Source organism: Anser cygnoides, chromosome 25, assembly GCF_040182565.1.
Source record: "Anser cygnoides isolate HZ-2024a breed goose chromosome 25, Taihu_goose_T2T_genome, whole genome shotgun sequence".
In the NCBI taxonomy this organism is placed as follows: domain Eukaryota; kingdom Metazoa; phylum Chordata; class Aves; order Anseriformes; family Anatidae; genus Anser; species Anser cygnoides.
In genome coordinates this window covers 4,575,041-4,592,724 of record NC_089897.1, presented here as the reverse complement: position 1 = coordinate 4,592,724, position 17,684 = coordinate 4,575,041, and the positions used below count along the sequence as shown (strand labels likewise).

At 43.8% G+C, this 17,684-nt stretch overlaps 1 protein-coding gene across 2 annotated transcripts; it reads left to right on the top strand.

The window, feature by feature from the left end:
- Positions 1-1,298: 1,298 nt before the first annotated feature.
- NUCKS1 (nuclear casein kinase and cyclin dependent kinase substrate 1) lies at positions 1,299-17,461 on the top strand. 2 transcript variants are annotated; one of them, XM_066983162.1, is made up of 8 exons: positions 1,299-1,550; positions 8,668-8,717; positions 9,776-9,881; positions 12,217-12,272; positions 12,602-12,751; positions 13,449-13,601; positions 14,418-14,564; positions 15,268-17,461. In XM_066983162.1, exons 1-8 carry the CDS (start codon positions 1,534-1,536, stop codon positions 15,465-15,467), a joined length of 879 nt encoding a protein of 292 aa, XP_066839263.1. In that variant the 5' UTR covers positions 1,299-1,533; the 3' UTR covers positions 15,468-17,461. The 2 variants fall into 2 exon arrangements, with proteins under 2 accessions (XP_066839263.1, XP_066839262.1); XM_066983161.1 differs by having other exon boundaries at positions 14,415-14,564.
- Positions 17,462-17,684: the final 223 nt, after the last annotated feature.

The following is a 17,684-nucleotide window of genomic DNA, read 5'->3' as shown; positions in this document are numbered from 1 at the left end:
AAGTCATGTGTGTTTTTTGGATCTGCTGACCGGTGCGGGCAAACGTGGCGGTGCTAATGCGATCAACACCGATAACGAAATCCATAGTTGCTGAAAACGAGAAAAATAAGAACTTCACACTTCGGTACTGTCCCAAAGAGGCAGGGCGATGTCGGAGCGAAGGCCCGCAGCCTCCCCGCATCCTCTGCTGCACACACGGCCTGGGACCTGCCTCAGGCCCCGAGGGGAGGCAGCGAGGGTTTGGTTCCCGGTGCCCCGGGGCAGCCTGGCGGAGCTTTCCCCGGTGAGCATCCCTCCCTCCTGGCCGCGGGCAGGCTGCCATGACAAAGGGGCCGCCGCCTTGCTCTAACCTCGCTGCCTAAGCTGCGCCCAGCCCCGCATCGCCTCAGGGCGGGGGCCCCGCAGCCCCCTAAGGCACGGCGTGAGGCGAGGGGGGCCTCGGGGCCGGACCCTGAGGTGACGAGGGGCTGCAGGGCCGGGTCCTGAGGTGATGGGGGCTCCGTGAGCCCGGCCCTGAGGCGATGGGGGCTCCGTGGGCCCGATCCTGAGGTGATGAGGGGCTGCGGGGCCCGATCCTGAGGTGATGAGGGGCTGCGGGGCCGGGTCCTGAGGTGAGGGGGCTCCGTGGGCCCGGCCCTGAGGTGACGGGGGGCCTCGGGGCCGGTCCCTGATGCGAGGGGCTCCGCGGGCCCGGCCCCGAGGCGCTGAGGGGCGGCGGGGCGGCGCGGCGCTTCCCCGCGTTTTCCCTCCAAAACCACGCCACCCCCCCCTCCCCTCCCCGCGCGGCGAATCTGCCGATCCCACCCCGCCGCGCCTCGCAGCCGCCCGCGCCCCGAGGAAAAAAAAAAATAAAATAAAAATAAAAATAAAAATCGGGACGGGCACCTGCGGCGGAGGAGCGGCGGGGCGGCGGGGAGGAGGAGCGGGGGAAACGCGGGGAGGCGGAGCCGGTGTCGAATCTGCCGGCGGCTCCGCGGCCCCGCCGCGCGGCTCACAGCAGCTTGAGCGTGCGGGGCGTCCTCGCCCCCCTCCCCGCGGCGACGAGAGGGGCGGGGCGTGCTGGCCGTGATGGTTCGAACTGACCAATGGCGCGCGGCGGGGCCGCGCGGGCGGCCAATGAGCGGCGGAGGAGGCGGTGCCAGCGGGGTAGGCTGCACCGCCCCCCCGCTCGCATCCTCTCGGCGGTGCGAACGCGACCATTTTGCGGGGGGGAGCGGCGAGCGGCGGCGGGGCCGGGCCGGGCGGCGGTGGGGAGCGGGGCGGGGGCGCGCGGCCCACGCACGGCGGCGGCTCCGGCGGCTCCCCCCTGAGGGGGCTGAGAGAGGCGGCTCCGGCACTGTCGGCCTGAGGCGCTGGGCCCGGGGCTCCCGCTTCAGGGAGAGGACGGGCGACGCGGAGCCCGCACCGAGCGGCCGGTTGGGTGTTTTTTTTTATTATTATTATTATTAGTTTTTCGGTTTTTCCCTTTTTTTTGTTTTTTGCCCTTCGGTTGAGGGCGACGTCCCCCGGGCCGGGCCCGAAGCGCCGGGGAAAATGTCGAGGCCTGTCAGGTGAGTCCTTGGCGGCGCGGAGGCCCCGCTCCCGCCTCCCTCCTCCTTCTCCTCCTCCTCCTCCTCCTCACGCCGCCGCCCTCCGGGGCCTGGCCCCGCTGCTGCCCGGCCCCCCCCCGGCTCCCTCCGGGCCCCCCCGGCCCCACGCCTCGCCTCAGGCCCGGCCGGGCCCCGCCGCAGCCCCAGGGCCGCTGCCGGAGGGGCGGGGAGGCCGGGAGGCTGCAGCCAGGGCTGGGGGAGGCCGCTCTACTCCCCCCCTTTCCTCTCATATTTTTAGTTATTTTTAACTTTATTTTGCAATTATTGTTCGGTAGCGCGGGCGAGAGGCGCTGCTGTGGTGGGGGGGTTGTGGAAAGGGGAGGCCCGCGGCGGGCGGCGTCCCACATTTTGCGGTGGTGGGGGGTGGTGAAAAGGAAAAAATAAAATAAAATTAAAAAAAAAAAAAAAAGGATTTTTCGCCGTGACCCACTTGGGGCCGGCAGCTAGCCGGGGGCCCGGCGCCATTTCGGAGCCGCGGGGCTCGGCGGCGGCTGCGGGCCGGGGGCTGCGGGCAGGGGGAGCGGGGCTGTGCGGGCCGCCTGGACCACGCTGAGGGGAGGAGCCGCGGCGGCCGCCGCCTCCTTTCCTCCTCCTCCTGCTGCTGCTGTCCTCTCCCTCTCCTCCTCCTCCTCTACTGCTTCTCCTCCTCCTCCTCAACCGGGCGCCCCCCACCCGCTGCCCCCCAGCCCCACCGCCCGCTGGGGGGCTGCGGGAGGAGGAGGAGAGAGAAGGCAGCTCCGTGCCTGGAGTTTGGGGTTGAATAGTGGCGGCGTGCAGAAGTTGCCGTGCCCCAAGCCCGGAGCGTGTTCGTCTTTGCTTTGCCCCGGGGAGTGCCCCGGGAGCGAGCTCGGGGTTTAAATGCTCTTTGCAGGAGAGGTAAGGTGTGTCATAACGTGTGCTCTGTTAACTTGTTGCAGTCCTAAGGCTTATGTTATAACTAGAGCCTCTTACCTGCTTAAACGTACATGTGTATAGGTGATAACTCTGGATTTAAGTCATATCTCTAATATGTGAGAGTTTAAATATAGATTTAGGGCTACTTCACAAAATCAGGAGGTTTGGCACGCTGATTAGTGAAACAGCTCTTATTCTATAGCTTTTTTTTTTTCTTTTAACCAGTAGGGTATTCCTGCATGCAAAAGTAAGGGGTGGATAAAGCTCCAAGTTCCACTCCTAGGGAATTACCTCGGGTTTAAAAGGTGATGAACAGGACTGTGCATACCGCGCTCTGAAGCATCAGTTTTTGGCCTTTTGTAAGACAGGATGTTGGACTAGATGGACTAGTGGTCTGATGTTGAATGACAGTGCCTGTGTCCTGAAATGCAGTGGTGATGTGACTTTGCTGCTCACTGTGACACTTCAGTGTACGGTCTGCTGGTGATTTACTTGCCAGCCCTGGAGTCTTGCTACAGGTAAGGAAAGTGTTGTATCTTTAAAGGTATGGTTTGTAAGGTTTCTGGTGTCGCGTATCTTTGTAAGCAACCTTTTCTAAACTAAAAGAATTCTGTAAAATCCTGCAGTGTTGTGAAAGACCTGGCTTGTCTTGCTTGCAGTTGACAGGCACTGGCATACAGCAAAACTCCGTGCCGAAGTCCAGTGTGTACTTGTAGTAGCAGAATACCTGTTGGCACGTGCCAGCAGTAGATGTAGCAATCCACTATCTAGCTGGATTTAGTAGCCCTTTCAGGAGAAAAACATAAATCTTCAGAAGCTATTACATTGTGCTGCTCTGCTTGGTAGAAGTAGAGAACTTCTAGTACAGAACTGGAGAACTCTCATCAGAGGTGAAAATCCAAAACTTTTAAAATTATGCAACAACTTTTTCCCTGGTTATCTTACTGTTGATAATAGGGGAGTCTGGTGAGTAGTTCTCCATCGGAATCAGATTTGGTGATCTTTTGAATTAATGTAGTATGTCTACTAGTTTCTAGTGAATATATACACACTTAAAACAATGGGCTTTATAAAACCTGACGGATACCCCTAGTTTCTACTCATCAGTAGGGGACTGTCTTAAGACTGAGTCTGGTTGTTGATTTCAGTTTCGCGTGATTAAGTAGCAATGAAGCCCATGTATTTACAGGTTTCTTGTGTGTTAATTCAGAACCGAATACTTTTTATGCAATTAGACTACTCTTGGGTGGATAATGATGGTATCTGCACTATTGTTAGAAAATGGCAAGTAGTGAAAAGGAAAGGAACCTCCTACAGCTACTGAACTTCTGCACCATGTGGCTAACTTCTGAAATGCTGCCATGGGCGTTTAGAGCTGCTGGTTACATTGCTATGTCCTTATCTATTCCTGAATACAAATGAGATGAGAATGTCGAGCCCTCATTTTTATACACAGCGTCAATTAATGTATTTTAAGTGAGAGTTTTGACTTTGAATTTGGGGGAGTTCCTGTTTGCTGCTCTGCACTGGTCACTTTCACTTGCTGGTGCTCCTCTCCTGCAGGCACTGCAAAATGAAACTGTGGGCAAGTATTGAAATCAGAGTGGTTTTCTGTTTGTTTGAAGATTGAAGCCAGTTATGAATGGATATGTCTGTATTTCAAGGCTTTATAGCTTTACGTGCTTAGCTCTTTATTAATAACTTCCAGTCTTGCATTGGCACTACAGTGGAAAGGTGGCTTTTTGAAAGTTTAGTTGTAGGGGGAAAAAAAAAATCTATTAAATATAACTTGCCTTGTTGCTGCTGTTGTACTTGGGCAACATAAAATATAAATAGTGAGATTCTGGATAACTTCCGTGGGCTAGCAGGAAAGGAAAACTTCCTTGGGATTGGCATTTGACTTGAATGATAATGTGTGGTAATGTCCAGGGATGAGCAAGATACTTTGCAGATAAATAAAGAGGCATGGGCCTTGCTCTGAGAACTTTCAATCTAAAGAGAAACAAAGAGCAAGGGAGAAGTACAACAAAAATCAGTTTTCCAGGAGCAGTGCAGGTTGCAGAATTGGCTTTTTTGTTTTTTCCTTTGTTTTTCCCCTTTTCATCAGAATATTTCTATATTGTATGTTAAAATCTTCTCATTTGTAGTTAGGTTCAGATGGAGGATGGGCACAAAGCTGCTAAAACTGTTGCTGCATAAATCATTTAATTGTTTTACGGAGTTTCAAGTCATGTGTATCCCTAAAAATTCTGCAGATACCATGAGCAGTGCCTAGTCTTACAGACGTTTGGAGTTACACCAAGTCCAGACCCAAACAATGACCTCTGTAATTGGGAACCTCTAGTCGGTGAGTCCTGTCTGAGTACAGTTGTGCCAATTTTTAAATAGACTAACACCATAGTGACGTGCTTTAGGTACATAACTGTCACTAGGCTTCAATGTTTCGACTTCTGATCCGTAATTATAAGTTAATGTCTGTTTATTTAAGGCCTGAGTCTAGCACTGCCTATTTGTTTTGCACAACTTTGAAAACACCTATAAGAAATACTTCCTATCTCTCTTTTTGCTATCTATATAAAAAGGCACCAAAGCAGTGCTTTTAAGGGCGGTATTTATTGGTAGCCTGTTGCCCGTGGAGCAGGACAGCTTTACCCCGGAATGAGAACCAGAAAGTGAAACTGACCGCTGTGTCTGTGCCAGGCCCTGAGCCGGAGGGAAGGTCAACAGTTTCTTCCACAAATTGGTTTGAGAGTTACATGCTGTAGTTTAAAACAAAACAAAAACCTCTGTAACCATTTAATCTCTCGTTCATTTTACTTCTCAAATTGTGTAAGAGAATAGATTATTTCTGCTGATAATCACTTGACCTAAACACTCTTCTGCACTGCATGGTGAGCCCAGTTACTAGCTTTTCGAATAGTCCTCTAAGCTTTGCTTAGGATGTGTATTTTTTTTAAACTTTAAACTATGTGGTTTACTGCCTGTGGAAATATACAGGGATCTAAACATTCCCTTTTACATATATATTAAAAAAAAATATTTCTAACTGATTATTACTTTGTATTCTGATGTTAATTTGTAAACATGGATTTTGAGGGACTTCGTTAGCTGAAGATGAGGTGATATACAGTCCTTAACCGCTTGTATAGGTATTTAGCGAGCCTTTTGAATGATGATATTGCTTTTCATCATTTTAAAATTGATTTCAGTCTGATAAGCATCAAGTATGAGCTGTAAGAACTACTGTGCTGTTCTGAGTTCTTATTAAATTACTTGAGTATTACTTGAGTTAACCATGTGCTTCCAGTGTAATGTGTTAGTGGGTTTCTGGATGAGTTACTCTTTATTTCAGAAATACAGGACTGTCAGCTGGTACCAAAACTTAAGCTCTCAGGACTTCTCTCTGTACCTTTCCTCCCCCAGTATCCCTCGCGTGCACACTTTACATGTTGAGCTGAATTAGCAAGTAAGTTATTTTACAATTTCAATGTGTTTTAAACCAGATTGAACAATATCCATCCCAGATGTCTACTAGACTGTCTTTTTATGCTCAGTCTAACTGAATTTTTGCAGTTTATTTTTATGTCTAGTTGCTTGCCTTAACATCTTCTAGTGTCTGCTAGGGGGCAAAGAGATGCTCCTCATTGAAAAAACAGCAAGTGGGGTTTTCTGTTTTTTCCCTTGGATCTCAAGTCTGGTGAACTTACCTGTCTTTATCACTTGGGTTTAATGAAGCATGCAGTCTTTGTATGCTTGTAGCCATTAAGCATTGCACCACAGTGCTGCTCGCAGTTATAAAGAGAAATGTAAGTAGAACTAAATGGGGTGAATGCTGAGCAGAGTGAGAAGAATGGCAGATGGAAAAGCAGTTCTTGTTTCGTGTTTCTGCTCTTGTGAGCTTCTCTGGCTCTGGTGGAAAGACTTAGAGATTTCTATGTTCAGTAATATCAGTGTAGGCATCCCTTCTTTCTTTCACCCTACTCTTTGTCCTGCAAAGTAAAATCCAGCCAGGTGGCCTTCCTTCTTGTTTGCTTCTGCCATGGTCATTTTTCTGTATGGTACAAGCATCACTGCTCATCTAGACCAGGTTGTGAGAGTGTAGCAGAACTCGCTCTCTAGCTGAAAACAGATAAGGTACAGCGCTAAGAAAGAGGAAGGACAGATTTTTTTTTATCTTACTGTGTCACACTTAGTATTTGATTTAGTATGGACCTTTAACGGAAATGAGGAAGATGAAGCTGTGTATGACCAACGTACTGGAAGGTGGCAATATTGCGATTCCCATTTTGCTTGTTAGTGATGTCCAAAACTATCGTTTTACAAAGCTGCTAGGACAGAATAGGTAGCAATTCTACCTCATTTTCCCTGCTTACACTTTTAGAGAAAAGCATAATACCCGAAACCTTAGACCAAATCAAACATCTTATTTAGGAGCTTTATTATTCTTCAGATGCTTACCAAAATAAACTGTATTTTCTGTTAGTTTTCCACCTGCGGGCAGGAGATGGTCTTCAGGAAGCCTTCCTGTTGGAAAGGAGGCCGCGTGTGAGGCCTCACCTGGATGGTACACCATGGCGAGCCTTTCTGGGTCGGTGTTGTACTGAATCTGGGCTGCTGGTGAGCGGGCAGTGCTCTGTAGCACGGTGCTGTTGTACTTTGTTCTGCTCACGTTTACGCCGGAGCTTGGATGGGATTCAACCTGTGGAAGTCGAATGACTGGTCTTGCCTTCTTTTGTTAGCTGTGGTTTTTTGTTGTTGTTTGGAGCTGAAGAGGCTTTATGTAGGCTTGAAATAAAGTAATTATGCTGCTTCCTCTTCTGAAGGCTGCTGCTGTAAGCCATAAATAGAGGTACTTGTACAGGAGGGAGGCTTCTAATTGGTTTCTAATTGGTCAAAAGCCAGCACACAACGATGACTTTTGCGTATCATTCAGCTGGGCAGTCTTATCAGCAGTGGGTGATGACAATCCCGAAATGCAGTGCAGTTCTGCAAAGTGCACGTGGAATTCAGCAGGCTTGTTTAGAAGGGAAGGGCATCGTGGTTTGCGTGTTGCCTTCTGCTTGCAGCGGTTCTCGAGTCTGTGATGCTGGGTAGGTCGCTTCACCTCACACTTGCCCAACTTTTTTCTACGTGTAAAACTGAGCTCATGTGTTGGAGACTTCCAAATTTAGTTCTTCACTGGCCTTGGGTCAAAGGGATTGTTTTCAAAAAAAAAAAAAAAGCAAAAGTGGAGACAGGAAGGAGGGCTAAATCTCTGATGCCTTCAGCTGCTCTTCCTCCTTACATTGCACATCCTCCAGAAGAGGAGGGTGTTTGGAATCTGCCCCTGACCCAGACGTTGCCAGCTAGAACTGCAGTGCAGTGCTGTCTTGGTTCCCCTGAGCAGCTGGACCACGGGGCAGTTAAAACTTGTCAATAAAGCAAAGGGTGCTGAAAAACTAGTCAACAACTACAGAAACCTAAAATATTAAATGCAAGTAAGTTTGAGAAGCAGGTTTTGTTGGTGAGTGAGGCATTGCTTTCAGTAAGAGCTGCTTATGTAGTTGCCTAATTTTGTCTATCATCAGCCGTTGTATTTGCCCTGTTAAGGGTACCTGGTTACCTGGGGGACTTGCAGCTTGGTTAGGGAGCAGTGAAGCTGCTGATACAGTAACAGAAGTATGGGTCTGTGCCCAGCTTTGCAACAGGGTGAAGGGGAGCTTTGTCTTAAAGTTGAGGCCGATGCATTCTTTAAATGCATCTTTAATCTTTGGGTGCTGCTTTTTTAAAATGCTTTTTAATCTTTGGGAACTGCTTTTAAAGAGTGCTTTCTTTGCTGTAGTTGGAACAATGATACATGCATAGTTTGAATAATGAAAGAACCGCATAACACAGGTTAAGGTGGCTCTTTGTCACTGCAGTCATGAGCCATAAGAGTGCTGCTTATCAAAAATCACCTTTGAATTCTTAAACTATAATTCAGTCTGCTATGATAGGTCCCTAGGAAAATGCTCGAATATACCGTGTTTTCTTTTGAGACTTCAAAGGTGTAGATGGCTTACATAAATAAGTCTTCTTGGGATGTGTTTGGGCTACAAATCCTGCGCTGGAAACAAGAATGTGGTGCGTTCTTCTTACTTTAAGAAAGCTTTTGTACTTCTGAGAGTATGAATTGCTGATTTATTTATTCCCTTCATTTTAACAGGAACAGGAAGGTGGTCGATTACTCCCAGTTTCAGGAATCAGATGATGCTGGTAAATGACTTTGTTCTTAACAATATAATATCCTTGGGCTACAGCTGTTCATTTATGGCTTTGCATATTAATTGTGTTGCTTCTAGTCACATCTTTAACCTAAATTCTAAAGACTTTCTGCTCTTCAGTCTCTGAACTGTTAATGAACATTTGAAAATATAATGATTCTCGTATGTTTTGTATTAAACAAACAATGGTGATAGAAATCTTATTATTTAATGCTTGCATTGTTGTAGTGCCTTTAGGCTGTTGGCAGCAACTGTATTCTTCCTTGGTCTATGTTATGTTCTGTGGTAAAATCCCCCTGATGCCACTTTTTCTTTTCTAGAGTAAAATATGTTTTCAGTTTATTTAGTGGACTTTAGTTAATTCCATAATGTCAGGCATTTTCGTGAATTGCACCAAAAAAAAAAAATAATAATCTTTGTATATTTTGTTCTGCGTGAATTAATGAAATATTTCTGGAAGCCATATGGAATATGTTTTATGTTCTTAGAAAATAGACATACTGCTGCTGTTTCCTAAGGGAGATTACATTGATAATTAATGGAAACAAATATGCATAGCTCTTAATTGCAGTCCTGTTACTTGTATTGTGTAATAGTTGTAAAAACTTACACCGTAAATTGCTCTGTAATGATATACTGTTCCCATCAGAGGACAGTAAAAAAAACTTCTTGTTGTTAAAAGCATAGAGAGGTATGTACGAATGTCAACTGTGAATAGGTTTTCTTAATAACCTTGTGTTTCTAACTAGCTGTAAAATTAAGATACTGTCTCTTGTGAGGCATTTTGGTACATTTCAGACTTGATTGCATGCAGCATTTTTATTATGCTGCTGCTGGAAGAAAAGGTAAATCACTAGTTTAAGACAGGACTTCTGTAAAGTTTTCTTTTAAGATCTGTGATTGTTTATTTTTTTTAAGGGCTGCTTTTTGATATGCCTGAAGTGGTCAGTTTAAGATATAACGGAGGAAGTCATTTTGCTGTGGAGCTATGAGTCAATTTGCTGGGAGCTAAGGGTTTGATTCAAAACCATTTTCTGCTGTCCTATCCAGATGAAGATTATGGAAGAGATTCAGGTCCCCCATCCAAGAAAATCCGTTCGTCTCCCCGGGAGGCTAAAAACAAGAGGCGATCTGGGAAGAATTCTCAGGAGGACAGGTAAAAGAATCACTTCATCTGTTAAGAACATGTCTGCAAACCTTGTCTTGCATGTGGGGAGCAGTGTCTTCTGAGAGGAGTGATTGTAAGTGCAATTCAGAGTCTGCAGTGTAAGAGCTCTTGATCGCAAAGCTTGCATAACCAGCTTGGACATTGAGGTGGTTCGTTCTTATTTGAGTTGGCAGGGAAATCATGTGTAAAGTACTTGTCACTAGTGCTTCGGCATAAAAAAAAAGCGCTTTCCAGATCTAGGCAGTTGGAATGGCAAGGAACATGATATGAGTTACAAAAAATGGCAACTGGTACAATTATCCAGGTAAGATAGTGGCTAGATGCATTTAATTTTCCATGTTTTTTTGGTATGCTCACAGCATTCCTCTGGTTAAAGATTAAATGGGGCAAGTACAATGGCAGCAGTAGTAGGGGCCATTTGTTAGTTTTGTGGTTCTTTGTTTTTCATTTCCTGTTTTGTCAAATTCAGAAACCATCTTGTTTTGATAACCAAGTTGCTCTGACAATGTCAAATGACTGAATTCTAAGTGATGTCCTACTGCAGGAAAGACTTTCACTATTAGCGTGAAGGTATCTAACATTTCACAGTAACTATGATCAGCAAATGGTTGCCTTAAAGGTGATAAAAGCAGGCCTATTAAATAAATTGACTGCTTTCATGACAGACATCAACATGGAGGGTCTGCCAGCTGGTTCTTACTATACAAACCCAAGGTATTTCTTAACTGTCTTGGATTGTTTGGTGGAATGTAGCAAACTTGCCCGGGGGTATGTTTAGGAGGTTTCTCTCCATCTTTTTCCTTATGCTCCTGTGCTATATGGTGACAGCTGAATATAGGCGTGGGAATGTTTGAATGGGTTCCTCGCTGTTGTGAGCCGAGAGGGACAGGTGATTTTCACCCCAGCTTTTAATTGCCCTGAAGATGCAAACACTGTGTTCTTATCTTGGAACTGTTTTCAGGAAAGAAAAGCCAAGCAATTGTTTCCTGTTGCCACTCCAAACACGAATTGCACTGTTTTGACACAAATGATGGATAGAAATCTAATGCAAAACTGATGTTATGCAAGTACTTCTGACATCTACCTACATTTCTGGATAAATCTAGTTCATACATAGCTTGACAGATTGACACAGTTAGCTTAGGCCAGTGTATGTGTTCTGCTCGTGCAGCACTTACAGAAATTCTAGAGGCCAGTCTGCCAGAGAAGTGTTCGCAAATGCTGTAATGCCAGAAGTAAAAACTTTAGTAGGTATGACATTGTATAAAGAATGAGGCTAGGGAGCTCCCAAAGTAATGAAGTAGTTGACCATCATGTCCCATTAGCTTTGGGGATATTTAAGTAAGAACACTTCTGTTTGTATTACAAACATTACGGAGGGCCTGAATGGGACACAAGTGTGTGTGTTTAAGTGATCTGAAATGCACAGTTGTCTCTGAGACTGAAAACAAATGGGCCTACAGGGCTGTAGTATAATATGTTACCTAAACTAGTAGTGTTCTTCAGAAATATCGTGTGTCAGCGCCAACTGCCAAACCTGAATGTAGCAAAGCTTTGGTCTGTTGTGTTTCCTGACCTTTGCCAGAACGTGCAGTTCAACCATTCCTGAAACATATGTTGTACATCAGTGGCCTTCGACACAATATTCACCATTCCTGTTTAAAACACTTATTCTCTGACACTGTGCTGGGAGGAAAACCTTCTCTGGACAGCGCTAATGACAAATGATGGGGATTTGAATAAGAACAAACATCAGCACTTCCTTGATAGTGGAAGCCTCTAATGAGGATTGAAACCACTAGAGGGGGTTGGGGAAAGTCTGTCAGAGATCAGATCATCTGAGAGCTTGCAGACGACCTACGTGCCAGGTAACTGGTTAGGCAGAATGAAGAACTCCAAAGAAAACAATGAGATAAAGACAGGTGATGATTCTGTAAATCTATTCAGAATAAAACTTTACTCCATCTATAGACTCAGTCATGTATTAGCATATAAAACTTCAAAATCCTAATTGTAAAATGGAAGATGTCTGACTTGTTGGTAGGTTTTGGATCAAAATGCATGGTTCATCTCATCCTTATTATTTCCTGGTTGATTCCCTTGAGTCTGCATAAATTTATACGTGATTAGGAATTTGAAATTTCTAACCATAGTAACTACATATGCTTCTGAGTAATGCTGAAGTATAACATGGTAATGTCCAGGAAAAGTGCATATTCCTGGCCTAGAGATCAGTTTGCTCTTAAAAAAAATAATTCTATTTTCTGTACAGCAAATCACTGATTAAAGCACCAGTTAAACCCTCTCTTTTTTTCCTATTCAGTGAGGATTCAGAAGAAAAAGATGTGAAGACCAAGAAAGATGATTCACACTCAGCAGGTAACTAACTGCATTGCACTGGTAACGTTACCTTCAAAATAAAGACCAGTTTTTAAGAAAGTTATGGGGGTAGGATTTGACATGGGAAAGAAGATCTTCTGGTTAGGGAAGCAAGCACTCTTCTAACCCGTTTATCTTAAGCTGGATGCTGCCTCTACTGCTTGTTGCTTCCAGTCCTGGTTTGGGATAAGATATGTTTTGTGTAATATGATGCTGCCATAAACTGTCTTCACAGGTAGATAGATGTAGGTTAATCTCCTCCCTGGGGTTCTCATCAATATTTCACAGAGTGATAGAAGAAACTTCATATTCTCACTTTTTCCTTCCAGATGAAGATTTTGGCAGTGAAGATGACGACTTAGGAGCAGATGATGGCAAAGCTGACAGTGACTATGAGAGTTCTCAAAAAAGCAAAAAAGGAAAAAAGGCTAAACCAGACAAGAATAAGAGAGCCTCTAAATCCAGGAAAAGGCCTGCAGGTGAAGAAATGATTACTATGATTATTTTAATTTTTCGAGAAAGTAATTATGATAAGTACAGTATTCAGTAAGTATTATTATTGATTGATGCATTCAATCCCTATATTGTGTTGCGGCAGTTCTGCACTGTGTATGCATTCATTTCACGTATTTTATAAAGTAGCATGAAGAGGGTAATAATTCATCACGTCTCTTAAATTTTAAGAGGGAGAAAATAATTCTTCAGCTGCGGGCTTTCACAGTTCTTAGGTTCTTTAGTATTGTGGCTAAAAATACCAAGTTACAGATTGTACAGTAAGGAGCTACTGTGTTTTAGGCATGTAGTGATAATTGTGCATTTTAAGCATAGTTTGTGATAGATCTGATTTAAATAATGTTTTGCTTCAGAGACACTTTAATACTCTCCTTGGTGAGTAATGATATGGCTGTTAACATTGATGGCAGAGGAATAATGCCCTAGTAAAAAGGGTTGCTACTCTCTACAGTGGAAGACGCTGCACTGGGTCATTGTTGGATGACCCCAGAAACATACTTGATTACTTGCATATGTTCTCCTCAGCTCAATTATTCACTGAGCACCTTGATTCACTTTTTCATGAAGGACTTGACTTTTGTCTTGCTCACCCACTACCTGATGAAGACATATGGTGGCCTGTGTTTTGTGTCTTCGTTATAACATGGTGACTTTGTGCTGCAGAGGACAGTGAGGACGAGAAGGAAGACCACAAAAATGTGCGTCAGCAGAGACAGGCAGCATCTAAAGCAGCTTCCAAACAACGAGAGATGCTTATGGATGATGTGGGTAGTGAGGAAGAAGAACAAGAGGATGATGAGGCACAGTTCCAGGAGAGTGAGTAACTGGGATTGTACTGGAACATGTCATAAAAAGTTGAAATCAGTGTGGCGTGGGTATAGTACCAAACATAAGTTTATGGGTCGGGCCAAACAACAAAAGGAACAGAGTTTGTTTTTTGACTTGACAATGAAAACACAAATTGTCCTTAGTATGTACTTGTTAATGAATACCTGTCCAGCAGACCAAGCTTACATTTTTGACATCTAGAACTTTTGTTCCAAATTTGCAGCAGTATGTCTCTTATAATGCTCATTTAGGGTTGCTTATCATATTTTAATATGCTTCTTGCTTTAATATGTTTCTTGCTCCTTCTTGCTACCCCATCAGTTCTGAGGCATGGCTGCTACTTTTGGAAAGATGTCAAAGTACTTTATCCTTGATTGATCAAAGTAGGACAGTTTCTTTCACGAGAACAAATAAGTCCAGCATGTAATGAATTGCATTATGAATTGCACTTTTTCAAGTTCTTGAAATAGTGCAGACAGGATTTCAGAAAGGAGTAAGAGTACCATTGCATTAAGATCATTTAACTTCTCCCTGTCAGGAGATTCTTTATATTTTCGAATGGGTTACTTAGAGCATATTTTGAGGTCCTCAAAACACTTACCTGCTTTGTTATAGTATTTTATCCCTACCAGTATGACAACATCTGCTATGTCACATTTCCTTAAGACCGCAGATAGGTGGAAGCTCGTAAGGTCACAGAGTCTCTGTCTTCTGACTGCTCTGTTTAACTGGCATGTATATCAGCTTTTTGTTCTGCTTCCTTTCCTTGACTTCCAAAGCTTAATTTTGTTCTTGTTTCAGAAGATTCAGGAAGCGATGAAGACTTCCTCATGGAAGATGATGATGATAGTGACTATGGCAGTTCGAAGAAGAAAAATAAAAAGGTCTCCAAGAAATCCAAGCCAGAGAGGAAAGAAAAGAAGATGCCTAAGCCCAGGCTAAAGGCTACAGGTGGGTCTAAGCAGAGCTGTGTAGTTTGTTTTAGAGACCAGTATTTACTTTACTGCTGCAGAAGACTCAGTGGAAGTTTTGGGCCAGTAGGCATTAACGCATAATGTTGAAGGGCTAGTTCATGTAACTAGTAACTTACCATGATTTAAAGCAATGCAATAAAATAATAATGTGGCTTTAATTCTTGCTTAATGAAGAGGTTGAATTAGTATCTATGTCCCATTGGCAAAACCCGCATAGATTAAAAACTTTTATTGGGATGCTGCAGTCTGACTTTCTATGCATCGCGGCCAAATAATACAATTTGTGGCTTCGACAGGGACTCCTGGTCTTTGTGATGTTTTCAGGGTGGAAGAATGTGGACAAATTGGAACCAAAGGAAAACTTGATAGGCTATTGCAGGAAGCTCAAAATCATAGGTAGTGGCTTATATACTAGTATGACAAGAGACTAGCTATGTTAGTTTATAATATCATATCTAGTAATCAGTCAGGACTTGCAATTAGATGGTTCTAAAGTCTTGTTAGCTGTTTTCACTCCGTTCAGTTTTGAATGGAATGCATAAAACACCCTGCGTGTGGTTTGGTCAAAGTAAAATGAAACCTGTTGCTGCAATGTCTTGTAAATCCTGTTTGTATGAAGCCATGTCACCTTCTTGTCTTGGTAGCCGATAATAACTTTTATAAGCCTTTTATTTTTTCAGTGACTCCCAGTCCAGTGAAAGGCAAAGGGAAGGCAGGCCGACCCACAGCTTCCAAGGCAACAAAAGAAAAGACCCCATCCCCCAAAGAAGAGGATGAAGAGCCTGAAAGTCCCCCAGAAAAGAAAAAATCAGCCAGCCCTCCACCAGAGAAGTCAGGGGATGAGGGATCTGAAGATGAAGCACCCTCTGGTGAAGATTAAATGGCAGTTGAGGAAATCTTTGTTTAAAAAAAAAAAAAAGAAAAAAGAAAAAGGAAAGAAAACATACTTAGGGGTAGAACACGGTTTTGGCTGTGGCTTGACTCATGGGCTTTGAATGCTGTCTTTACTTTCAGCTGTTTAATACAGTGTATCCTTTTTTTAACAAGAGGAAACCCTTATACAGTAATATTTTGAAGTCACTGTTCTCTGTTGGCCATTCCGTTCTCCCTCCCCCCACCAAATCTGAAAGCCATTTGAGACAAATTAACAGACCATTTAAATATATATTTTTTTCAAGGGATACTGCAGTTGTGAAGCAATAAGGTTTGAGACTGATACGTGGAAACCATACTTACAAATCGTTAAGTAGAATAGATTTCCCAGTGCTGGTAAGAGTCCTTTAAAACTATTATTCTGTATTTGAGTATGTGGTTAAAAAAACAAACAACAACAAAAATGTATGCTTTAACAGTTTTGTTGATGCAAGTACATTCTCTCAGAAGAAAATGTAGTTAATAGGAATTCCAGTTGAGGAAACATGGGGAGGAAACCTGTGTTTCTTGGATTCATGCAACTTTTCAATGGAAAACAATCAAGAGACTTATAGGTGGTCCACTGTCCTTTATTGAGAAAAAGACCCTCAAGTTAGGATGCAAGATCTTTTTGTCTTTGCTGGATAGAATACTATTCTGCTTTAGGCAAATTGCAGTTTGTTCTATACGATTTCACATACACAGCCTACAAGCTGCTCACATCCATAAATTCTGTTTTACTTGCAGGGATGGCTATAGATGGGCAGAATAGGGAAGAGAAATTGAAAACAATTTTTAAAGCTCTGGTTTCCATCTGGTATTGTGGAAGTTTTCTTTAAAGTTGTTCCAAGGAGAAAAATAACGGACAACATAAAACTAAATTCTTTAGCTTTTGGGGCAAGGGATGTCCTTCTATAAATGTGAAGCAAAGGATTCCTGTAATGCTCTGGTCAGTCTCGGATCCCATGAGTCACGCTGAAGTGCTTCTCTTCTCTCCCTCCATCTGTCCTCAGAAAGGCTATGTAGTCATGTCTCTCAGCCTCTCCAGCTACAGTGTTGGACAGCAGACTTCCATCGATAGTGACATTACCCCAGTATCACTTCCATTTCTTCATCCCTCCATCTGGCAGCATGGGGGGCTTTACACCTTTACACTCATTCTGTTCCCGCGTCGACGTGTCTGCCTCTAACTGTTGGTCGTCATTCTGCTCCCGAAGCCTAAAAAGAACGGAGTAGGGAACAGCGTTAAAGGGTGAAGCTGGGAGGAAATGGGGTTTGGAAGCAGTGTAGCAGGGCTATAGTTTTATAACAAAAGCAGGATGTCCCTTTAAATGCAAGAAACTTGAGATGTGTGTGGTGGCATTTTAATGTGTTTTTATCAAAGCAGCCATATCCTTTTTTTAAAAAAAGTACAGAAGTCTTGGTTTTCAAACCCTAATACGGAGGTTGCTGCCATGTTGGTAGAGATATTAAAAACTGGACCTGCCATTTTTTTTCTTAAACCCTTTGTGCTTTCTGTATGTTGCTCACCGTTATTTTATAGCTGACAAGTTTTGCATCTTTTTTTTGTCACTGAAATACATGTTTTGTAACCAGCCTCTCGAAGGTAACATAAGGCAGCTAATTAGTTGGATTTCTGGTGCACGAGCTACCAGATTTTTAATCCTGTTTGGATTTTAGAGAGCTTTTAGATATGACACACTAATATGACCAGGAAGGACACTTGGCTGAATGGCATAGGGAGCCTGAAGATGCTGAGCACAGTGTGGAGCCTAAACTATGGAACGGAATATTAATATAACAGCCGAGTGATTGTCTTGTGTGATTCATAGCCATGGATTTTATGGAGGCTGGTAAATTACTTTACCTTGGCTTATTAAAATTTAAGTTCTCTAACATTCTTTACTATAATGAAACTACTGTTGCCGTTACAATAAAGATGATCGGTGTTTCCATTGTAAATCTTTTTTTTAAGTGGTTTAACTTTGCAGAACAGCTTAAGGCTGGAGTCAAGTAACAGTCTTGAAAAAGATGTGAATGTAACCTCCTCTCCCACACCTCTTCCCACCTTTTAGATTTCTGGGAGAGCGGAGTTTCTTGTATCCCCTGCGCTCCTACTCCAGTGCTCCTTGGGTAATACGGGACAATAAATGGCCAAATTTTAAATAACATTTGGATTGATATT